Source organism: Lontra canadensis, unplaced genomic scaffold (genome assembly GCF_010015895.1).
Source record: "Lontra canadensis isolate GAN:19392208 unplaced genomic scaffold, GSC_riverotter_1.0 scaffold185, whole genome shotgun sequence".
In the NCBI taxonomy this organism is placed as follows: domain Eukaryota; kingdom Metazoa; phylum Chordata; class Mammalia; order Carnivora; family Mustelidae; genus Lontra; species Lontra canadensis.
This window is the reverse complement of record NW_022631179.1, coordinates 626,585-652,122: the sequence shown is the minus strand read 5'-3', so window position 1 is coordinate 652,122 and position 25,538 is coordinate 626,585. Positions and strand designations below refer to the sequence as shown.

General features: G+C 40.3%; 1 protein-coding gene and 1 long non-coding RNA gene across 5 annotated transcripts in view; one reads left to right on the top strand and one right to left on the bottom strand.

Annotated features, from left to right (window-relative positions):
* Positions 1-13,606, top strand: part of MPP7 (membrane palmitoylated protein 7) — a 289,738-nt gene extending 276,132 nt beyond the window's left edge. For all 4 annotated transcript variants that reach the window (XM_032847122.1, XM_032847123.1, XM_032847121.1 and 1 more), the window contains 4 exons: positions 8,115-8,208; positions 9,252-9,360; positions 11,141-11,284; positions 11,945-13,606. In XM_032847122.1, the coding sequence (XP_032703013.1) occupies positions 8,115-8,208; positions 9,252-9,360; positions 11,141-11,284; positions 11,945-12,124 (527 nt within the window). In that variant the 3' untranslated portion in view covers positions 12,125-13,606. The remainder of the gene's footprint in view (positions 1-8,114; positions 8,209-9,251; positions 9,361-11,140; positions 11,285-11,944) is intronic.
* On the bottom strand, positions 11,799-16,500 carry LOC116860848. Its single transcript, XR_004381350.1, has 3 exons — positions 16,442-16,500; positions 15,574-15,633; positions 11,799-11,824 (listed from the first exon to the last, which is right to left on the bottom strand). It is a non-coding gene; the product is annotated as an uncharacterized LOC116860848 (long non-coding RNA).
* Between the last annotated feature and the right edge of the window lie 9,038 nt (positions 16,501-25,538).

Genomic DNA, 25,538 nt, shown 5'->3' with positions numbered 1-25,538 from the left:
GCACTAGAGAAGAATGTGTATTCTGTTGCTTTGGGATGAAATGTTCTGAATATATCTGTGATGTCCATCTGGTCCAGTGTGTCATTTAAGGCCTTTATTTCCTTGTTGATCTTTTGCTTGGATGATCTGTCCATTTCAGTGAGGGGAGTGTTAAAGTCCCCTACTATTATTGTATGATTGTTGATGTGTTTCTTTGATTTTGTTATTAATGGGTTTATATAGTTGGCTGCTCCCACGTTAGGGGCATAGATATTTAAAACTGTTAGATCTTCTTGTGGGACAGATCCTTTGAGTATGATATAGTGTCCTTCCTCATCTCTTATTATAGTCTTTGGCTTAAAATCTAATTGATCTGATATAAGGATTGCCACTCCTGCTTTCTTCTGATGTCCATTAGCACGGTAAATTGTTTTCCACCCCCTCACTTTAAATCTGGAGGTGTCTTCGGGTTTAAAATGAGTTTCTTGTTGGCAACATATAGATGGGTTTTGTTTTTTTGTCCATTCTGATACCCTGTGTCTTTTGATTGGGGCATTTAGCCCATTAACATTCAAGGTAACTATTGAGAGATATTAATTTAGTGCCATTGTATTGCCTGTAAGGTGACTGTTATTGTATATTGTCTCTGTTCCTTTCTGATCTACTACTTTTAGGCTCTCTCTTTGCTTAGAGGACCCCTTTCAATATTTCCTGTAGAGCTGGTTTGGTGTTTGCAAATTCTTTCAGTTATTGTCCTGGAAGCTTTTAATCTCTCCTTCTAATTTCAATGATAGCCTAGCTGGATATAGTATTCTTGGCTGCATGTTTTTCTCGTTTAGTGCTCTGACTATATCATGCCAGCTCTTTCTGGCCTGCCAGGTCTCTGTGGATAATTCTGCTGCCAATCTAATATTTTTACCATTGTATGTCACAGACTTCTTTTCCCGGCCTGCTTTCAGGATTTTCTCTTTGTCACTAAGACTTGTAAATTTCACTATTAGGTGACAGGGTGTGGACCTATTCTTATTGATTTTGAGGGGGGTTCACTGAACCTCCTGGATTTTGATGCTTGTTCCCTTTGCCATATTGGGGAAATTCTCTCCAATAATTCTCTCCAATATACCTTCTGTTCCCCTCTCTCTTTCTTACTTTTCTGGAATCCCAATTATTCTAATATTGTTTCGTCTTATGGTGTCACTTATCTCTCGAATTCTGCCCTTGTGGTCCAGTAGCTGTCTGTCCATCTTTTGCTCAGCTTCTTTATTCTCTGTCATTTGGTCTTCTATATCGCTAATTCTTTCTTCTGCCTCATTTATCCTAGCAGTGAGAGCCTCCATTTTTGATTGCACCTCATTAATAGCTTTTTTAATTTCAACTTGGTTAGATTTTAGTTCTTTTATTTCTCCAGAAAGGGCTTTTATATCTCCCAAGAGGGTTTCTCTAATATCTTCCATGCCTTTTTCGAGCCTGGCTAGAACCTTGAGAATCGTCATTCTGAACTCTAGATCTGACACATTACCAATGTCTGTATTGATTAGGTCCCTAGCCTTTGGTACTGCCTCTTGTTCTTTTTTTTGTGGTGAAATTTTCTGCCTTGTCATTTTGCCCAGATAAGAGTATATGAAGGGGCAAGTAAAATACTAAAAGGGTGGCAACAACCCCAGGAAAATATGCTTTAGCCAAACCAGAAGAGATCCCAAATCGTGAGGGTGGAGAAAGGGGATAAAAAGAGGTTCAGAAAGAAAAAAATAAAAGAAAAGAAACAATTAAAAAACGAAAACCAATAAAGAAAATATATATATATTAGATAAACTAGTTAAAAACATTAAAAAAGAAAAGGGTAAAAGTTAAAAAATTAGCAGAAGAAGAGAAAAAAAAATTGAAAAAGAAAAAAAAATTAACTGCAAGGCTAAAGAATCATGGGGAGAAAGCCAGGAGTTCCGTGCTTTGCGTTCTCCTCCTCTCAAATTCCGCTGCCCTCCTTGGTCAGTGAACTTGGTCCTGGCTGGGATTCATGTTGATCTTCTGGGGGAAGGGCCTGTTGTAGTGATTCTCAAGTGTCTTTGCCCCAGGCGGAGTCGCACCGCCCTTACCAGGGGCCGGGCTGAGTAATCCGCTCGGGTTTGCTTTCGGGAGCTTTTGTTCCCTGAGCGCTTTCCGTAGAGTTCCAGAGGATGGGAATGAAGATGGCGGCCTCCCAGTCTCCAGCCCAGAGGATCCGAGAGCCCGGGGCCCCACTCCTCAGTGCGCCCTCAGAGAACAGCGCCCAATTACTCCCGTCTGCCTGGCCTCCGGCCACGCTCCGAGCTGACCGAGCCTGCGACCGGTTCAAGGTAACCCCGAGCTCAGAGCTCACTCCTCGGCTCTGTCTCTGTAGCCGGCTTCCCCGTTCTAATACCTGTAAGCTCTGCGACACTCAGCCACCCCCGATCCTTCTGTGACCCTGCGGGACCTGAGGCCACGCTGACCCCGCGTGGGCTTCACCCTGGTTAAGCCTCTGGAGCGATGTCCCTCAGCGGAACAGACTTTTAAAAGTCCCGATTTTGTGCTCCGTTGCTCCGCCGCTTGCCGGGAGCCGGCCCCTCCCCCCGCGGTCTATCTTCCCGTCCCTTTGGATTCACTTCTCCGCCAGTCCTACCTTTCAGAAAGTGGTTGATTTTCTGTTTCTAGAATTGCTGTTCTTCTTCTCTTCGATCTCCCGTTGGATTTGTAGGTGTTTGCAATCTTTAGATAAGCTATCTAGCTGATCTCCCGCTACCTGAAGTCGTCTCAGCTGCTGCTTCTCCGCCATCTTGACTCCTCCGGTCAGTTATGTTTTCTAATGTCTTTGTTAGATTTTGCTATTAGGCTTATACTAATATCATGAAATGAATTAAGCAGCAGTCCCTCTTTATGCAAAAATATGCTGCTGTAGGATTTGTGTTATTTCATTCTTTATAGTGGACAGACTTCATCAGCCATCCAGGCCTGGAGTCTTTTGGGGAAGGTTTGGAAAAACAGATTTATTTAGGGGCACCTGGATGGCTCAGTCAGGCATCTGCCTTTGGCTCAGGTCATGATCCGGGGATCAAACCCCACATTAGGCTACCCAATCAGCAGGAAGTTCACTTCTTTCTCTGGCCCTCCCCCTGCTTGTGTGTGCTCTCTCAAATAAATAAAATCTTTATATAATGGATTTATTTAGTAGATACAGGGCTGTTCAGATATTGTCTCCTCTTGTTTCAATTTTAATTCTTCATATTTTTCAAGAAATTTATCCATGTCATCTAGATTGGCAAATATGTTACATAAAGTATGCATAATATCCTCTAATCCTTTTTATTGTTGCTAGGATCTCTGGTAATAACTCCTATTTCATTATTTATATTGGTGATTTTGGTTCTCTTTTTCTTAATCACTGTAATTAGATTTTAAATTTTTGTCATTTTTCTTGTCTTAATTTTTTTCTATTTTGTTAATTTCTGTTCTTAGTCACTTCTCCTTGGCTTGAGTTTACTTTGATCTTTTCTTTCTAGCAATTTTTTTTAAAAGATATTATTCATTTATTTGACAGAGATCATGAGTAGGCAGAGAGGCAGGCAGAGAGAAGAGGGGGAAGCAGTCTCCCCGCTAAGCAGGGATCCTGATGCGGGGCTCGATCCCAGGACTCCGGGATCATGACCTGAGCCGAAGGCAGAGGTTTAACCCACTGAGCCACCCAGGCACCCCTCTAGCAATTTTTAAGATTAACTTTCAGTCACTTAGTTTAGGTCTTCTTTTCCAATAGAAGTACGTAAAGGCATAAGTTTCCTGCTATGCACTATCTTTCTCTATCCTGTAACTTTGATAGGTTGTATTTTCCTTGTGTACTTCCCAGTATTTGCTCACTTTTATTGTTCCATTTTTGATTCATATTTATTTGGAAGTGTGTTATTTAATATTTGAGGTTTTCCTAGATATCTTATTATGGATTTTTCATTATTTTTTGGTTAGAGAATTTACTCCGTATGATTTGGATTCTTTTAAATTGACTGGGACTTTTTATGGGCCAGCATATGGTCGGCCTTTTGACAAATGCATCATCCTTGCTTGAAAATCATGTTTTCTGCAGTTACTGGATGCAGTGTTATACAGGTATTAAATAGACCTCTGAGGTTGGTGGTGTTTAGATCCCGTGTCTTACCGATATTTTGTCTAGTTCTGTCAGTTATCGAGAGGCAGTAAAATCTATTCTGATGGTGAACATGTCCATTTCTCCATTTAACTTAAGCCCATTTTTGCCTCATGTACTTTAAAGTTTTGTTACTATGTGTGTACAAATTTAGAATTGTTATAAGTGTCTATTATTATGAAACATTCTTCTTTATCTCTGATCATACTTTTTCTTGAAGTTTCTTTTGTCTGATACTGAAGTAGCCACTTTAGCTACCTTACCCTTATTGTCTTTTAAGATTTTATTTATTTGACAGAGAGCGATCACAAGTAGGCAGAGAGGCACGTAGAGAGAGAGAGAGAGAGGGAAGCAGGCTTCCTGCTGAGCAGAGAGCCCAATGCGGGGCTTGATCCCAGGACCCTGAGACCATGACCTGAGCTGAAGGCAGATTCTTAACCCACTGAGCCACCCAGGTGCCCCTGCCTTATCCTTATTGTTTACGTGGCACATACACTGTCTTCCATCTGTTCACTTTCAGCTTATTTGTGTCTTTATATTTAATGTGTCTTTCTTACAAGCTTATAGACAGCATGTAGTAGGGTCTTGCTTTTTCACCTGTTCTCTCTGCCTTTTAATTTGAGTATATAAACCAGTTAACATTTATTGAATTGTGGAAATGATTAAATTTAAGCTACTATTATGTTTTTATTTATCCTGGGTTTTGGGTTTTGTGTTTTGTTTTTTTTTTTTTTTTTTGCTTATTTTTTTTCTCCTTTTTGTATTATTTGAATGTTTATTAATGTTCCATTTCAGTTTACCTATTGGTGCTCTGCTTATACGTCTTTGCATTACTTGTTACTGGTTGCTCTAGGGACTACAACATGCTTAATGTCTAACCAGTCACAGTCTAGAGTTAACTTCATGCCATTTCACATAATACATAGAAACCTTTCAATCATATGAGTCTTTTCCCCTAGTCCTTTTTGTGCTAGTTAACAAGGTTATGTTTGCATACACTGAAAACTCTACTAGATATTACAATTTCTAAATCAGTTTTTATATATGTATATAGTTTATTATATGTCTGTTATAAATCATATACATATGTCTAAAATATAATATATAACCTATTTTATATACACAATATGTCTCTATTAGATATATATACATACACATATACATATATACATCCATATATACAATGTTTATATTATATATACATATATAGACACATATACATATACACACATATATATATGGAATGTAAGAGGGGAAAAAAATAGACTTCTGTTTCTACTCAACTATTCTTTCTGTTGCTCTTTCTTCATTCTTTGAAGATAAAACTTCCTTCTTAACATTTCCTTTTAGCCTAAAAACTTCCTTGAATATTCTTTTAGAACAGATATGCTGATGAATTCTCTTAGTCTCTCTCCTTCTGAAAAGATGTTTTGCCTTTTTCTCCTGAAGGATATTTTATGTGAAGTTCTTATCTTTCAGTACTTTAAGTGTAGATATTATTTCACGGAGTCCTTGTTTTTATGATTTATAACAAATCTGTAGTCACAGAAATCATTATTCCTTATGTGTACTGTATTGGTTTTTACTAGATGCTTTCAAGATTTTTTTTTTTTTATCTTTGGCTGTTAGTACTCTGGTTTTGTTGCTGTCTAGCATGATTTTTCTCTGAATTTATCTATTTGAGGTTTGTTGAGCTTCTGAAATTTGTGAAATGTATGTCTTCCACCAAATTTTAGCAGTTTGGGGCCATTATTTCTTGAAAAACATTTTTTTTTTTTTTTGCCTCAATATCTTTTCTGTCTTCTCTGGCATCCAGATTACACATTACACAGCTCCCTCGGGTTCCATTTATATCTTTTCAATCTTTTTTTTTCCTCTGTTGCTCAGATTTTATAATTTCCATTGATCTACCTTCAAGTTCATTAGCTTTTTTCTCTGTCCTCCCCATTCTAGCAACTTACCCATCTAGTAACTTGTTTCTGCTAGATACTGTATATTTCTTTTCTAAACTTTCCACTTGGTTCTTGTTTATAGTTTCTATTTCTCTGAGAATTGATATTTTCATTCATTTCAGATGTGTTTTCCTTTACCCTATAAAACACGGTTACAAATAGTTGCCTTAAAGTCTTTGTCCAGTAGTTCTAACTTCTGGATCATTCAGAGTTGCCATCTGCCATTTTCCCCTTGAGAATTGGTCAAAATTTGTTGGCTCTTTTAAATTGTATTGGGGGTGTTACGAATGCAACATTTTATCAACTCTAGGTCCTGCTTACAGTGGAGCAGAAAATATAGGATTAACTTTAAAAACAAACAAAAACCCTGAGAAGTTTCAGTGCAAACCCGGCAAGTGAAAACCTGGATATAGCCCATCCTTACTGCTGATTACACTTACAACTCTGGGCCAGAGACAGCTCTCTGAGCACTCTGAAAATGAGTAAAGCAGGAGGTGTTGGAGGGGAGTCAACATTTTGGAGAATGTTTTTGTTTTAGCAAGTAATCACCCTTTTATGTTTACGACATAAGTTCTGTCCCATTTCCTGTGAGTTGTGGTTTCAATCGGAGTTCAATTCTGTTAAGTCTTTGCTATACTGGTTTGGGTCTTCCCTGTCACATGTGGCTCAGGGATGAGTCTGATACTTGTGTGCATCGTTCACATCGCAGCTCAGTTCTCTAAGCCTTTTCTGCATTGGTTTGGGGGTGTTCTGTGCTGCTCTTATTCACGGGTTAGGCTGAGACTTGTTCTAATCTTATTTCGCGTCTGAAAACATTGCTGTGTCAGTTGGATTCTGACCTGCCAAGTGCATAATTCAGGGGTTATTCTTCAGCTGGTATTGATTCCTTCTGCTTTAGAATATCTCCATCAGTCTTCCTGGATTACCTCCATACTCTTGAATTTGTAAGGGCTTTTTTGTTTTTTCTTGGTTCTTTTCACCAAAAAAGGGCTCCTGGAAATGTAGTCACACAGAACGCCATGATGCTCTGTAAATGTTCCCACACTCGGGCAAAGCTAAGAAGCAATAGAATTTAAAACTCCGCCCCCTGCAGGTTGATTCCTCTCCAGTCTCCCTGCTTTATTTCTTTGCAAAGTTGGCTGGGCCCAGAGTTTTTAGCTGTAATCCGCAGGAAAGATGGGCTACTTGCGCTTCCTCAATCAGCATGCAATTCCGGAGGTTTGGTTATGTTTTTATAGTTAACCCTGTATTTTCTGCTCCATTATAACTTAGTAGCAGACAGGCAACATTACTGCATGTCTGGAAGTTCAATAGTATTCTGAGGTGTTTATAATTTTGCAATGGAGGAATGAATAGCACATAGAGGTTTTCGATTTCAGTCAGTAAAACAAAACATTGATGACATACTCACTATGTGCTGTGTGTGAAGACAGTAAAATAATTTCAGCGTTTACCTTACAACCTCGTAGGCGTTAGACTTGCTTAGTGAATAACGATCAGTAAATATGATTATAAGCATATTATTTGCAAAAGACAGGAGTTTTCCCTTAAGGGTTAAAATACCATTTTTATTTAACATAGTAGAGTGCCTTCAAAATAATGAATAGCACAGACACAGTGCTATTTAATTTTGAATCCATATTCAAATCAGTGCTGTACTTTCCTATTGGTAGAAAATCTGAATGACACTTTATTAGCTAATTTGCTCTTTTCTAAGTTTTAAAATCTGGTTTATGAGAAATACGTTATTTTTTACTTTTTTTAAAGATTTTATATATTTGAGAGAGCATAAGCAAGGACAAGCAGGGTGAGAGGCAGAGGGAGAAGCAGGCTCTCCGCTGAGCAGGGAGCCCGATGTGTGGGACTAGATCCTGGGACTCTGGGATCGTGACCTGAGCTGAAGGCAGATGCTCAACCTACTGAGTCACCTAGATGCCCTGAAAAATACCTCGATACATGATGATTTCTTTTTTGGTATCTTCCTTAGGATGGCTGATGTCAACTTTCATTAAGTCTTTTTAATTAAATCGCAGACACAACCAGAGCAAGAAGAAGCCAGGAGAGCGATGGTGTGGAATATATTTTCATTTCCAAGCATTTGTTTGAGACAGATGTACAAAATAACAAGTATGTGGAAGGTTTTTGTATGACTGTTGTTTTTAAGCCTGGGCCTCTCTTACCTGGTTTTAGGCAACTGAGGGTTCCCTTCTGTTTGAAATAAATTTTAAGTTTTATAATATTTGAGACAGATGAAAAGGTGAGGATTCGGTTAGTAGGTGTTACCAGTCTTCACCTGTAATGTTTGAGTAACCTAGAGCTGCTATGTTTCTGATGAGTTAAATGGGCAGGAGTTACTTTGAAAGATGAGGGAATGTTGCTTCTATGTTATTGTGGCCTCTTTCCACCCCACTCCCTGAGTCTTAATACAGAATTTGAATAGAATTTTCTTTAAAAAAACTAACAATGATGTACTAGATACCTAGTCCCATCATCATCTTCCACACGCATCTCTCTCCCTCGCTGGCTCTTCAGCAAATTAAAATGCTGTTAGTCGCCTTGCTTATACCATGTCCTCCGGCCAGCTCTAACTGCCCCACCTCCCCAGGTCCTCCATTTGCTCAGCCTGAATATTTTAGGGTATCAGGGAGCAGTGTGTGTTTTAATGCAGGATTTGGCGATTTTATTGAAACATCAAAATGCTTTTTTCCACGTTTGGCACAGCGATTGTGTTTTTATAGCACGTAATCGGCTGCCCTGCTTCCATTAGCCACCAAGCAGTTCCTCCTGTCGCTGGAAAGCCGAGTGTGGTTATTCTGCAGCGTGCAGTGAAATTTCAGTAGTTTCTATTGTTTGGCTTATTCACTGTTTTATTGCATTGCATTAGTTCTGAAAAAGAGGTGATGGAAAACAGAGTACTGCTGGACTGAAGTACTTTCTTTCTGCTTAAGTGTAATACAAGCAAGTGTTACTGATTTGAAAATGTAAAATACAAGATTTTTTAAAATTGACATTCTGGAGGACTTGGCCCTACTTATTTTATTGAACACAGTAAAAAAAAAAAAAAAACTACATGTTCAGCAAAAATCTTTTTATATATTTGAATTATGTCTTTCCACTTATATCTGTGATTAATTCACGAACGGCTCTGATGCCGATGTGATTTCCTACAGGTTCATTGAATACGGTGAATACAAAAACAACTACTATGGCACAAGTATAGACTCCGTGCGGTCTGTCCTCGCTAAAAACAAAGTTTGTTTGTTGGATGTTCAGCCTCACGTAAGTGAACAATGAGCTGTTCAGTGCCCTCTGGCCCGTGTGAGCTGCCACACTTCACGGGAACCTTTCAGTCTGGGGGTAAATCTGAAGGCTGCTCACTCGGCCTATCTGTGGCTTTCCTAGTGACGAAGGCCTTTAAATGTAATAGGAGAGGTCTCTGGTGAGGGGGGGAAAGACCCATAATATTAGAGAAGAGAAGGAGGGGAAGCCACAAGTTCTGCTGGTAACTCTTGTTTATGTTCCGCATTTGCCAAGTACAAGGGCTCTTAGGTATTTCTTCTGTGTAGTTTTTATTAAAAAAAATACACTGCTACGTGTATAATGTATTCTTAAGTGCTAAGTACGATTATAAGTGTTTGTAATTTTTACAGTGGGCATTTTGGTTCTTGGCCCTCTTGTATTTTGATTCTCTACATATTCAACTGTATACCCCTGCATAGCACGGGGGGACGTTTCGCAGGAACTGAGCTGAGTGACATGGTTCCTGCAGCTGTCGGCTGAATCCTTGCTGGGGCGCCGGGAATGCTTATGAACGCTTTGGACCGAGAATGCCAGTGGGCGAAGCCATTCAATTCTTACTGAACCACCTCTCCTCCAGCAGCGACCCAACCCACAGCTTTGTCCTTGTCACCCACGGGCCACAGAGTCTTGCTCACTGATGGGTGTACAACTTCCAAGACCCAGGATGGCCTGGAGATGCCCTTCACTCCTCTTCAGGAAGAGGAGTCTGGAGTGAAAGCGTCCCAAGGATCAGTAGGGCAGCTGACCCCTTCACTTCGGCACCGGCGATGTGTAGGATACTCCTATTTGTGCCGAATCGCCCTGCTGGTACCCTGGCTCTAGTCGGGTCCAGCTCCCTTGGTGTGTGGCCAGCTGTCCGTCCCCAGAACCTCACTAGCCCTCCGGACATACAGATCCTCTGGCCCCACCCCCCACACTAACCTTTCAGGGGAGTTTATGATTTGTACGCACATTCTGGGGGACCCTGACACATAGGTCAAGAGGATCCCTCAACTCCCACCCTTTTACCATTCCCCCTCAACTGTAGGTGAGTCCTCAGAAGCGTAGTGTAAATAATGTAAGATATTTTGATGGGGGAATGTTGAGAAGCTTCCTGGAAAGCAGAAGGCTTGCCCTTTTAGGACAGTCCAAAGGATAGCATGGCACACAAGACAGAATGACAGACTCCTGTGTGAGATATGGAAGAGGCTTAGATGGGATGGCTGGAAGATTTTCCTGTGCAGACACTTACTTAACTCATAGTATCTCTTGAGTATTTGATTTAAAAATCAGTTTTATGGTATTTTTAGCTGCTTCTGTTCAGTATGAATTATGATAGATTTCAAAATATTTCAAAACATTTTAAAAGGCAAGTTATATTCTCCAACATTTTTTCAGGGGTATATAATTATGACATTTAATTGGCAACTACTGATTGAATAATATATTGAAAGAGCTACTGGCCTTAATTTTAAGTAAGGAGTTTTCTCCTTTGAAAGAAACTTTGGGTTTACTATAAAATTCACTCATGAGGGGCGCCTGGGTGGCTCAGTGGGTTAGGCCGCTGCCTTCGGCTCAGGTCATGATCTCAGGGTCCTGAGATCGAGTCCCGCATCGGGCTCTCTGCTCAACAGGGAGCCTGCTTCCCTTCCTCTCTCTCTGCCTGCCTCTCTGCCTACTTGTGATCTCTGTCTGTCAAATAAATAAATAAAATCTTTAAAAAAAAAAAAAATTCACTCATGACATTATAAAGAAATAAAACTTGTTTTCTTCCTTGCAGACAGTGAAGCATTTAAGGACCCTAGAATTTAAGCCCTACGTGATATTTATAAAGCCTCCATCAATAGAGCGCTTGAGGGAGACAAGAAAAAATGCAAAGATTATTTCAAGCAGAGATGACCAAGGTGCTGCAAAGCCTTTCACAGTAAGTACAGTGAGACTCATTAAGAAAATGTAAGTGGGGCACCTGGGTGGCTCAGTGGGTTAAGCCGCTGCCGTCGGCTCAGGTCATGATCTCAGGGTCCTCGGATCAAGTCCCGCATTAGGCTCTCTGCTCAGCGGGGAGCCTCTCTCTCTGCCTACTTGTGAGCTCTCTCTGTAAAAATAAATAAAATCTTTAAAAAAAATTAAAAAAAAAAAGAAAGAAAATGTAAGTGGTGCTTGAAATTATGCATGCGGGAGCCCCACTACCTTCAGAAGACACGGTGTAGTAGATGGTATGATCCACAACTCGATAAAAGCAGAAATGTATTTAGGTACGTACCTTTTGAGTGATTGCATGGTAATGGCTTTCTGTGCTTCTATGACTAGATCTTCCTATTCTCTTGACTGAAGTATTCCTGTAATGATGAGTGAGTGATAATCCTGAAATTCACGATAGGTGGGAACTTTGCATTAGCAGTTGAGTTATGAAGTTATGACATCTGAAGAAATTGTAGGTCAAGAGGGTCATTTTCATTTGTGGCTGAGAGAAAAAACACAGGATAGCATTTGATAAACCGGTTATGGAAATGTCTGCATCCATGTAAAGTGATATAATTGCCTGGTTAACCAAAAAAATTTTTTTTAATATTTCCTTTTGCAGGAAGAAGACTTTCAGGAAATGATTAAATCTGCACAGATAATGGAAAATCAGTATGGTCATCTTTTTGACAAAATCATAGTAAATGATGACCTCACCGTGGCATTCAATGAGCTGAAAACAACTTTTGACAAATTAGAGACAGAGGCCCACTGGGTTCCAGTGAGCTGGTTACATTCGTAACTAAGGGAAACTCCCACGATCAGCGTTTTGTAGAGTGCATGATGAAATCTGTTACTGTCCCGGTGGCAGGGTTTGTTAGTCTATGTCACTGCTGTAGACATGCAGTCTTGCTTAAAACTGAATGTTGGTTTTGTTTGTATCTTTCTCCAGCCTTACTTCAAGCACAGTATTTGAGTAGAAGATCCAGAATCAAAATTTGCATAGTACCATCTTTTGAGCAGAGCTTTTGAACCTTTTGGTTGTCTTTAACATACAGCTGTATCTCCAAGAGGAGGTTGGACTTTTCAGGGAGAAACAGCCAGGGAATTGATACTGGAGGTGTGCTTCGTTGGGTCTCAGATGTGGTCCCTCCATCAAGTCTGGACGCTCACAGCTGAAGGTATGACCTTCACAGCCGTGAGCAGCTCCAGGCAAACAGGACAGCTTTGCCGTTCTTCCGATGGGTCACTAGGCTCACCTGGGCTGACAGTAAGGCATCCTCTTACTATTCTAAAAGCGCAACCTTTTTCTTACATATCTACAATATAGTCAGTGTATTTAAGGAATTATGACACATTTGCCTTAGTGAGTGGCCTGCATGTCATAGCTTGAGAAGGCCTCTTAGGACTACGGATCAGTGTCTCAAATATTTAATGAGGGAAGGTAAAACTTTTTAAAATGATTGTATTTGTCACTAAAAGCCCTTCCTTAATGGGATTAGTCTTTGTAAGTAAGGTTGGTGTTCTCTTGGGGCAAGTCATGATTACAAAGGACATTTTTATTTGTAAATCATCAGACAGGATTTCTGCAGTCACCATCCAATAAATCATAAGAATGTGATTCCTATTCCAAAAGTAGGTGTTTTACCTGTTACCAATACAGTTAAAATGTGATCAATTTTCACATGTGCAATTGATCATATATTTTAAATTGCACTAAGATGTATTTTAGAAAACTTTCTGTGTAATGTTAACTTACCTCTTCATCATCAAAATAATTCTTAACACTGGTCAGGTGCCATCCTAATCTTACCATTTTTAAAGAATTATAAGAAAGACTCTGTATTATAAATATTTAGATGGGTTCTCATTTTTGCTTCTTGCTACTGAACTTCAGCAAATAAATCACATAGCTCAAGATACTAGAAAGGGCCGTAAGTTGTATAAGAGAACATGTCTTGCCGTTCTTGCATGCACTAAGACCCTGCCAATCAAAAATCATTGCATCTGTGACTTTCAAACAGAAAATATTTTTTGTTGATTTGTAAAGAGTTTAGATGTCATGTTTAAAGAAAAAATAGAATGTAGTGAAATTTTATATATTTATGAAATCTCTCAAAGGCATATTTTTTTAACAATCAAATGGAGCTATTCATAAATTGTATGTAAAGATGTCATAATTTAAAATAGTTTTATAAGTCAGGGTCAACATTCCATGTAAATATTTGACCTTTGTTCATACACAGATCGACCCTCAAGTGTTATACGCGCACCACCACTTGGTAGCGCTATCCGCTGGGTTTCCTTCAGACATGTCAAAGTTTGTTAGAAACAGAGACAAAAACTACTGCAATGGCCTTGATACACACGCACACTAAAACAGTCAGACTAAGTGTTACCTAACATGATCCAAACAGTGAGTTCTAAGTTTATAAACCCAACGGCAAGCCATTTAGTTTTATAAAAGTGTGGGGAAGAGGGCTGCCGTACTTAAAGTTATAGGGCTGCTCTAAGAAAATACAAGTCTTACACAGAGTTTGGGTAGAGGAGACTCCTCTTTGAACACTGGCTAAAAATCTCCTGTAAATCAAAATCTCCTCTACAAAGAGTAATGGGAAACGTGTAATTAATTTATCTAGGCAATTGTCTGAATAATTTCGGAGTCTAAATTCTTTACTGCGGGGGTAGAGGGTAGCGGAACGGGGTGGAAACAGAGTCCTTGTGGCTGTTGGTAGCGATGGGGTGTTACTACGAAATACAAGTGTCCAGACCTCTCTCCCTTTTCACACTAGAACTGAACAAGGGTTTTTTTTGTTTGTTTTTAATGAAAAGATGCCCCTTAGCAATTTGGGAAATATACTAGGTACATGGCTTTGCAAGTGATGCTTACATGGCCATTTTGATGTCTAGAAACCGAGTAAGGCAGTGCCAGGGGCTCGCTGATAACTACTGCAGAAGGCCCGAGACTTGTGTCTGCAGCCAGACCCCCTCCTCCTTCAGCAAGGAGACGCACACGGTGCCCCTCACTGTACTAGTTCGGCCGGCTCCCAAGACCATGGAAGCCACTATTTGAGAGAAGAGGAATGTTTATATTTTTAAGTCCATCTATTTAAAATCCAAGATCAGAAAATTTTGTATTCCCATGATCACCAGCTGGAGATCCCAACTGGAGTCCATTAAAAAGAAAAAGGTGAAATTGAAATATTTTTTTCCCGTTGTTTTACTTACTCATATAGACGTTCTTAATAGCTGTAAGGCTGACATTCCTAGTATTATATAATGATTGAATGTATCTGAATCATAATAAAATGGACAAACCTGTAATCTTTACAGATTTTTAAAAAACTTAGTAAAAGCTTCTTGAAGGTCTAGATTTCTATTATTTATTTTCTTTTTGACTGCTAAGGATTTCTAAATAAATGTAATGGAAAACCTTTGATCTTAATAAAGTACCTTCAGAGGACATGTGCACTTGCACAATGTTCTTGCGCTTGGGTCTTTAGCATAGTGTTTTTTGTGGTCGAACAAACACTGTTTTCTACTCTAATACCAAATGGTTTATTTGAATTTGCCATGTTTAAAATTAAACTTCATATTTGTTTCCATCAATAAGTTACTGGTCTTAACAAGGTTGTTGAACAAACGGACTTCACCAGTCCAGCCATTTAAAGACACAGCCTCTCTGCCCGTGGGTCCCACTCCCTGGATCACTCTGGTCCAGCGGACGCAGCCAAGCCTTGGGGTACCTGCTGGTCCCTGAGCTCTTGGGGGGACATCCTTCTCTACAGCTCCTCCTCCAGGACGTGCCCAGACCCTGAGGGCGGTCCATAGCTGGGCTTTCCCCATGGGACCCCAGGAGAAATAAGGGGGGGTTGGACAGTCAGGGCCCATCCATGATGGGATCGTCCCTTGTCCCACTCCTCCCCATCAGGAACTAGAGCATTCTCCACATCCCGTTCCTGAACTCCAGGCAGGCACAACTCAGCTTTTTTATTTAGCTGTACTTGAGAACAGATGGCTACCTGCTTAGGTACACGCGCTCATTAGCGCTGGCCTTGCTTCAACAGTTGAGCCAATGAGCCCCAGCTCTGCTTCCGCTGAAACACTGTACAGGGTAGCACTCAGGAGCCTGGGATCTGGAGCCACACTTCCTGAGTTCAAATTCTGGTTTTGCCTATTACCAGCTTTGCAGCCTTGAGACAGTCCTTTAACCTCTCTAAGCAGGAAAATGGACATAATAATTCTGCTTACCTGATGGGATGGTTGTGGGCACAGAAGAGCTGATCCATGTAAAGTACTTGGAACAAAACCCTGGGACAGAAATATTCGATAACTGTGAGCTCCTGTGTTACAGTGATCATTCTCACAGCACACAATTTCGAAATCGCTCTATAAATGATCACCCATATGAACAGTTCTCCATTAGCAAACTCACTGGAAGTCTCCTAATAATTCCTAGGATGGTTTTATTATGTAAAAAGCATCCATTACTTCAAAGTGATACATCAGGACCTAATAAAGTAATCCTCAATAGGGAAGTGAACAAATTTTTATTTTTAGCCACTGGTATGCAGTATAACTTACATGGATTTAAGAGAAATGTCCCTTAATTGCATTAATGCCCTTTCTTTGGCTACCACACTTCCTTCACAAATGCTTGCTCCCCTTACCCTCAAGCTCCAGGAGGGCAGGGAGTGTTTCTGAAACCGCTGTGTATGCACGTGCTCTGACCCGGACCAACCCCCGCCGCCCCACTGTACTTCCTGACCATCAGACGTCTGTGTGGTTTCCATTCGCTATCTCATTGAATCCTCACAGCTCCCTTACATGAAAGACACCTTCCTATTTGTACAACTGAGAAAAGGGAGGGGCGGGGCTTCAGCACCTTGCCCCAGGTGACCGAGGCTCACGAGCACTGGAATCTGGACGTGAACCGGGGTCCGCCTCCCCGCGCCCGCACCATTTTCACTGCGGCACGCTTCCTGATGTTGCTGTCGCTTGAGCCAGAGCTGGAAACCTGAGATTTGGTCACTTGGAGAAGGTTTACCCTTCTTATGCATGCACAGTTTATAATTTTCTCAAAACACTACTGCTTGAAGTCGGATAGACCTTGCTGTACCTAAGCCTGTAAGAACGGGTTAATCCACAGAAAGTGGCTGTTTATCAGCAGCAAACCTGCGCAGCGTGACACGCAATTCAGTTTAGGCCGCCCGAGCCCCGGTCCTTAGTGGTGAATCGGGACAGTCTGCACTTTGTGGGGATTAACCTGAGTTGGTCGTGCTGCCCAGTGCCACGTGATGTCTATTGGAGAGGCTGTGACTAAGGGTTGTTCCCCTGATTTACTTTGTCAAAGATTAAACTGCATGTGGTAAAAGATCTTTTATGCCCCTGTCCCTATCCTTCTGTTGGCGCTACCCCAATTATTTGGTGATGTTTGCCAACGTGACTGCCATAATGCCGACCTTAAACCAGAATAATAAAGGCCAGTCTGTAGAATGACCGAGTAGAAAAAAGAAAAGATCCTAAATCCATAATAGCATCAAACTGTTGAACCAATCCTGGAACCTCCGTCCACTAACTGCTGAATACACACTCAGGGTTCTCATGGCCTGCTGGCGGGAATATAAATTGGTGTAAACACTACAGAAAACTGTATGGAGGCCACAAGAAATTAAAAACAACTGTATTATGATCGAGCAAGCCCACTTCTAGGTATATATCTGAAGGAAAATGAAGTCTGTACTCCCTGGTTCATTGCAGCATTACTCATGATAGGCAAGACAAGGAAACAACTTAAGTGCCCATCAACAGATGAATGGATAAAGAATGGAAATACACACCAATATTATTCAACTATGAAAAAGAAGGAAATTCTGCCTGTTGCAACAACATGGATGGGCTTTGAGGGTCTTATACTAAATGGAATAAGAGAAAGGTAATAACTCTATGTTCTCATTTACATATGGATTCTGAAAAAGGCAAACTCAGAACAAAAAACTGTAGTTACCCAGGCCTGGAGGGTAGGAGATATGGGGAGATGCTGGTCAAGGGTAAACTTCCAGTTATAAATTAGATAAATTCTGGGGATCGAGTGTACAACATACTGACTATAGTTAACAACTCTCAGTTACATTATACAGTATAGTTAAGAGTAGACTTCATCACCACATCAAAAAGAAGGTAATTATATGAGGTGTTGGAAATATTAACCTTATTGTGGTAATCCTCTCACAATATAAACATGTGTTAAATCACATTGTATATCCTAAACTCACACCCTGAAAAAAATACAAAGGTTCTGATGGTTTACGTCACTGGTAGGCTGTTCACTGGGAAAGCAGCATCCATGAGTAACTCAGGCCACTCCCACTCTTTGCTTGCACTTACCAAAGGTGGTCTTGTCAGCTGCACATGCCCTTGAGTGATGCGGTGATTGAACTTGAAAACACCCTGAAACGACAAAAAACATGATCATCTCAACAGATGCAGAAAAGCATTGGATACTACTCAACGTCCATTCATATTAAAAACTCTCTCTTGAGTTTCTTCTTAGTGGGTTTAAAGGGAACATACCTGAAAAGGATAAAATCTATATGAAAAACCCACAGCTAACATCAGAGTCATCATAAGTCAACATCAGTGAAAAACTAAGCACTTTTCCCTAAGGTCAGGAGCAAGACAAGGATGTCTACTCTCACCACTTTTACTCAACTTAGTACTGGAAGTCTTAACCACAGCAAAAATAAAGAAAAGGCATCCAAATTGGTAAGGAAGAAAGTAAAACTATTTGCAGATGATGTGATACTATACATAGAAAAACCTAAACACTCTACAAAAAAAACTATTAGAAATAAATGAATTCAATAAAGATGCAGGACACAAAATACTCAGAAATCGTTTGTGTTTCTAAACACTAGTAACAAACTAACAGAGAGATTAAGACATTTCCACTGACAGTTGCACCAAAAAAGAATAAAATATCTAGGTATAAACCTAACCAAGGAGTGAAAGACCTATAGTTGGAAAACTATAAAACAGTGACAAAGAAATGGAAGATAGCACAATTGGAAAGAACATTGTTTAAATGTTCACACTATCCAAAGCAAACTACAGATTCAATGCAATCCCTATCAAAAAACAATAGCATTTTTTTTTTACAGAAGTAGAAAAAAATGATTTTATAGAACTAGAGAGCCCAGAAATACACTCACACTTACATGGCACATTAACCTACAACAAAAGAGGCATGAATATACAAAGGTGATAAAAGAGTCTCTTCAGGGGCACCTGGGTGGCTCAGTGGATTAAAGCCTCTGCCTTCAGCTTAGGTCGTGATCCCAGGGTCTTGGGATAGATTCCCACATCGGGCTCTCTGCTCAGTGGGGAGACTGCTTCCCCCCACCTCTCTACCTACTTGTCATCTCTGTGAAATGCATAAATAAAATCTTTAAAAAAACAAAACAGTCTCTTCAACCAATGGTGCTGGGGAAACTGGACAGCTCCATGCAAAAGAATGAAACTGAACCACTTAACAACATACACAAAAATAAATTCAAAATGAATTAAAGACCTAAATGTGAGATAGGAAACCATACAACTTAAAACACAGGCAGTAATTTCTTTGACCTCAGTTTTAACAACATTTCTCTAGATTGGTCTCCTCAGGCAAAGGAAACAAAAGCAAAAATAAATTATTGGTACTACACCAAAAAAAAAAAAAAAAAGAAAAAGAAAAAGGTTTTGCATAGCAAAAGAAACCATCAACAAAACAAAAAGGCAACCTACTAAATGGGAAAAAAATGTTTGCAAATTATATATCTGATAAGGGGTTAATATTCGAAATATAGGGATGTCTGGGTGGCTCAGATGGTTGGGTGTCTGCCTTTGGCACAGGCCATGATCCCAGGGTCCTGGGATCGAGTCCCACATCAGGCTCCCTGCTTAGCTGGGGGTCTGCTTCACCCTCTGCCTGTGTGTGCTCTCACCCTGACAAATAAATAAATAAAGAAAATCTTTTTTAAAAATCCAAAACACATAAATAACTTATACAACTAAACACCAAAAATACAAGTAATCCAATTAAAAATGGAAAGAGGACCTACATATACATTTTTCCAAAGACCTACAGATGGCCAACAGACACTTGAAAAAGTGCTCAACATCACTAATCATTAGAGAAATACCAATCAAAACCACAATGAGATATCACCTTACATCTCTAAGAACAGCCAGAATCAAAAAGACAAGAAAAAACAAGTGTCGGCGGAGATGTGGAGAAAAGGAACCCTATGCACCGTTGGTGGGAATGTTAAAAAATCAGTGCAGCTCTGGTGGGAAAACAGTATGGAGGTACCTCAAATTGTAAAAATAGAAATGCCATATGGTCCAAATACAATGGTCCCAGTAATTCCACTACTGGGTATTTACTCAATGAAAATGAAAACACTAGTCTGGAAAAATATACGCACCTATGTTTAGTGCAGCATTATTTACAAAAGCCAAAATAGGGAGGCAACTCAAGTGTCCATCAATACATGAGTGGATAACAATATATGTGTACAAACACACACACACACACACTCACACACACTCACTGGAATATTACTCAACCATAAAAAAGAATGAGATCTTGTTACCTGTGACAACACAGATGAACGTACAGGGTATTATGCTAAGTGAGATGAGTCAGGCAAAGACAAAACCATATGATCTCAGTTTTATGGAATCTAAAAATAAATCACAAGACAAATAATAATGAGGTAATAGATCCATAAATACATAGAACCGACAGTTGCCAGAGAGCAGGGTGGAAGGTGTGAACAAAATGAAGGAAGGGAGATACAGACTTCTAGTTACGGAATGAACAGGCCACGGGGATGAAAGGCACAGCACGGGAAATGTAGTCAATGGAATTATAATCGTGTTCTGTGGTAACAGACGGTAGCTATACTTGCGGTGAGCACAGCCTTACGAACCAAGCTGTTGAATCACTGTTGAATACCTGAGACAAATGTGACCGTGTGTGTCACTACACTGGACTTTTTTTTTTTTTTAATCTGAAAAAAAATTTCTGGAACCTATAGAGTGGGCCAAAGCAAGAGACTACATTTAAATTCTCTTCTTCCTGGATTTCACTTTTTTCCTCCACAACATGGATGAGATTTTAACCTTAAAGTTTGGACAAAGTTGTTTTATGTTTTTGGATTTACAAATTTATCATGCTTGTGGGTCTACCATTTTGAACAAAGAAATACCTATTTTACTTGACTTGGGCAAAAGTAATACCAAAGACTTCATCTGTCGAGTCTTTATTCTGCCCCAGGCACATTCTTTTTGTTTTTTTTAAGGTTTTATCTATTTCAGCAAGAGAAGAGTGAACAGGCGCCATGAATGGGAGGAGGAGAGGGAGAGAGAGAGACTCTCCAGCAGAATCCATGCTGAGTGCAGAGCCTGATACAGGGCTCGATCCTGGGATTCTAAGATCATGAGCTGAGCCGAAACCAACTGTCAGAACTTAGCCAACTGAGCCACCCAAGCACCCTGCTCCAGGCACTCCAATCAGTAGTGTGTGAACATATAAAAGATCTAAACAGGAATACATTTAAATAACCACGGCTATGGGGATGCCTGGGTGGCTCAGTTTGTTAAGCATCTGCCTCTGGCTCAGGTCATGATCCCAAGGTCCTGAGATCAAGTTCCGCTTTCTGCTCAGTGGGGAGTCTGCTTCTCCCTCTCTCTCTCCCCCTCCCCCTCTCTCAAATGAATAAATAACATTTTTCAAAAAAAAAATAACCATGGCTATAGAATGTAATTACTATAAATGTTAAAGATGAACTATCTATATAGCGTAAGTAAAAGGACTGGCAACAAACCAGGCAGATGCAAACAGAAAGCAAGGGACCTAATAATATTAATAATAATAGTAATATTATTAATATCAAAATTGAGTTCAATGTTTATTAGTTGGGTCAAACATCCTCCTGTAATAAACAGTGGTACAAGCCACAAAAGGAAGAGCTCAGACAGCAGACATAAAGCAAAACCTTGAGAAACGTAGTCAACAAAAACACGTGATTTGGTTATTTTTAAAACACTTCTCTTAGACTGTGGAGAAATATGGTTGTAGAAGGTCCACATGTCTTAACTTCTCTGGCGGATCTCACAGCCATGAAAAGAATGCTTTATCCTGCAAACTGACGTTGCACTTCTACTGAAGGACCCCACGAGCGTTTACGAAACACAATCCTCAATAGGCCACAAGGAAAACCTCATTAAATTCCAACATATTGAAATACTTCAAATTACATTTTATCGCCACAGACCCACAGAACTAAAAATGAGCGACAAATAGAAACCAAAGCTGGGGGCTGGGGGGAACCACCTGGAAAAATTTTGTGAAAAATTTGTAAGTATCCTGATCACTGAGGAAATGAAAATGAAACTGCAGCTTGTTTGGAAAACGGCGAAGCTCTCTATCTATGCAACAGGATGAAAACTGAGCTCGGGAACACTTGTTGCCTTAAAAGCTTTGCTGAGGAAAAAAATAAAAATAAACATTGGCTCAAGCAACTTGGGAAATGAGGACATGAGTGCTATTTTGGCTAGGCTAGCATATACACTGAATTTTCCAGGAATGCACTACCATGTAAATCAAAAGAAGGTTGTATTTTCATTTTTTTCAGAATATAGTATGAGTTTTTCACCATCCTGGAGCCTTGGGTCATTAACGCCAATAGTGCCCATGGCCCCTGTGGCTCACGTTGGTGCCAACGCCTTGCCATGGCATGTGCAGCGAGTATGTACGTGCGCTCAATGACAGCTACCTTTAAAAAAAATTATTTACTTATTTGAGAGGGAGATAGAGCCCTGGGGGATGGGGTAGCAGGGGTAGGGGTAGAGGGAGAGGGAGAGAAAGTCTTTAAGCCAGCTGTGCATGGAGCCTAATGGACGCAGGGCTCCATCTCCCGATCCGGAGATCATGACCTAAGATCCTGACCTGAGCCAAAACCAAGACTTGGACGCTCAACCTGCCACACCACCTAGGCGCCCCCGACTACCACTCGCTTGAGAGAAGACCTGCTGAGCGCGTACATGTCAAAATGTATACTCTGTGCTCAACTGCTTCCCCTTGATTTCTCCTTTATGTTACAGTGGGGTTTCCTCTTAATTCGGCAGGTTTACACGATCTATGGATTGCATGTCAGGACAGCAGAAGACACGATACAAAATGTCTCTTACAGAAAGGGACCACCGAGTATGATAGGACTGATTACTGGATGCACTGGCCATTCAAATCCCACCTATTTTAGACACTTTTATTTCAGTGCTCATCCTAATTTAATATAATATTGTGATATGATTAGTGCATAACTGAGCATAAACTAGCAACCCCACAGAGACTATGGCTAGAAACAGGCTACTGAAGAAGAAAACATCTTGAAGGTCAGAAATACTTTCAAAAAATATCTAATAAAGTTATAAATAAAATGACAGATATCAAGCTAATAGATACCCCTAGAACATAACTTTAAAAAGATAGGGATGCAAATCAAGAAAAAACATTGAGATGTGGGAAACAGATCCAAGAGAGCCAATATCTATATACCCAGTAGAAGCTCCCGTCTTCCCTAAATTAAAGATAGATTTTAAAAAAAGATAAATTCACAGATCCAGATATTTCCTTTGAAAATCTGTACACTCAGCAATAGAGAAAGAATCCCATGACGACAGAGAGACAGAGAGAGACAAAGAGAAGAAGAAAGGGGAGGAGAAGGGTGAGAGGGTGGGAGGGAGGGAAAAGGAATCTGTTGGGCATCACACATCTCATGTACATCAGGGTACCAGATGAAAAAGGACACATTAAGTACTGTGGGAAAAATGGGTCTGAGCCTAGAATTCTATAATAGCCACTGCTCAGACCAGACTATCATTCAAGGGTGACAATAAAATGAACTCATTTAGACATACAAGAACTTAGACGTATTTACTGCCCTATATGCTATATTCTTCCAGGAAGAAAGATTAAAAAATGCACTCTAGCAATGAAAAGGAGTTGATGAAAGAGGAAGGCATGAATCAAACCCACAGTGATAAGTAAAAGAATCAAAACGATTTACAGACACTACCAAAGATCTGGGTTCAAATCACTCCTACACTACTTCTTACCTACGTTACCTCATTCAATTTACTCATCCTTCCCAGGCCTTCATTTCTTTATCTACCAAATGAAAGTAATGATAGGATGGACCCAATAGAGTTTGTTGAGATGCTGTCCGTAAAGACCTTAGTATAGTGTTCGCATCTGGTAAATATTCGATACATATTAGTAATTATGGGCTTCAAACTGCTGATCTATTTTTGGAGGGCAATTTTGCAGCTACACCACAATTTAAAATACACATGCCCTTAGATCAGACAGTTTCATTTGCATTCTCCTATCTACACTGGAATGTTAACTGCAGTCAAATTTATTATAGAAAAAATTATAATCAACCTGTCATCAGTAAGAGAATAATAAACAATGGTATAATAGAGTTTTATTATGCCACTATTTAAAAATGAGGTTTTTTGTATTATTATAATGTACATATTAAAGAGTGTATATATATTGACATGAAGGGTGCCACATTCTTGTGTACGAAGGCATACACAAAGTGATCTGGGAAGGTCCAGACTGACCAGTACTGGTGGTGCACCTGTGGGCATGCAGGTACCAAAGATTCTCGATTCCTAGATACATCCTGGTCTGTATTATTCAAATTGTTTTCTTGTTGAGCACATTCTACATTTATAGTTCAAGTGTTACAAAGTAAATAAATGCCTCACAAATATCACATCTTGACTTTGGTCACAGTAGATCCTAAAAGTGCTTTGGTGTGTAAAAAGTAGTGTAGGAGGTAAGACAGACTTCCCCTGCGTGCCCTTGCTGGGAAGACGTGACCTTCGGCCAAGCCCTATTTTGGAATCCCAATCTCTAGTGAACGTCACTGCACGTGTTCTCCCAGTCCCTTTCCTTTATGCCTCAGATACTGTCACCAAGGGAGCACTACTTAGGCTTATTACCTCTTTGCTCTATCCTTTTCTCCAGGCTTTCCCGGACCATCTCCCTCGCTCCTATGGCTACATCTACTGGAAAACAGGACGAACACAAATATTCACTGGACACACAGTCTGTTCTAGAAACTTGGCGCAAGCTTCCTCATTGACTGCTCACACTGGTCTCATGGAAAGCAGTATCCCTGTTTTACAAATCAGAAGAGAGAGATGCACAGAGTCTGAGAAACTTGCCCCAGGTCAGGCAGCCAGTGTGTGGTACATACAGCGTCTAGGCCCAATAGTGTCTGGTTCCAAAACCGCGTTTCTCTACCCTTTAAGCCATCTGGTCTTCCATACATTTAATCACACTGACTGAGATGTGTGTGTGTGTGTGTGTGTGTGTGTCACAGGCATGACACCTTTTCACTCTCTGCCTCGGTTTCCTCCTCTGTAAAGTGTGGGTAATAATAATGACCACCTCGTTGGGACTGTTATGAGGGTCAATCCTGGTTAATATTTCTGACAGCGCTTGGAACTGTGCTCGGCACACGGCGAGGGCGACACAGAAATGTGGTCATGAATTTGGTGGTGGTTGTTTTCCCCTAGAATTCTAAACCCTCACTCGTAGTGAGTAGGATTTCCTTGCTGAACCCTCATAGGTAAAAGCGGTCCCCAGCACCTGTCAGCTCTATCTCAGAGACATCTCCCCTAACGCACTGCAAAGGACTGCAGCATCCTTTGGCTGCCAAGTGCCCCCCACGCCACCCCCCCTCAACGGCCCTTCTTCAGTCTGGCTCTGCTGAGTCATCCTCAATACCCCCCGCTTGAGTACTTTTTCTAAAACATAAATTTGGTTAGGATACTCTCTGGGTTAAACCCTTGTGACATCTTGGAACTCAATAATTTTTAAAAAGGGCAAAAAAATGTGAACACTTCACAAAATACATAAATGGCCAATAAGCACATAAAAGATGCTCGACCTCACTCACCAACAGAGAAATGCAAACCAAATCCACAATTTCTATACGGCCGTTAATTTAATTTATACTTAAATTCAAAAGACTGACCCTGCCACGTTATGGCAAGCACATGGGACAACTGGAATGCTCATACATTGCTGAAGGGAAGGAAAAATGCTAAGGCGCTTTGGAAAATGACTGTGCAGCTTCTTAAAGTTCAAC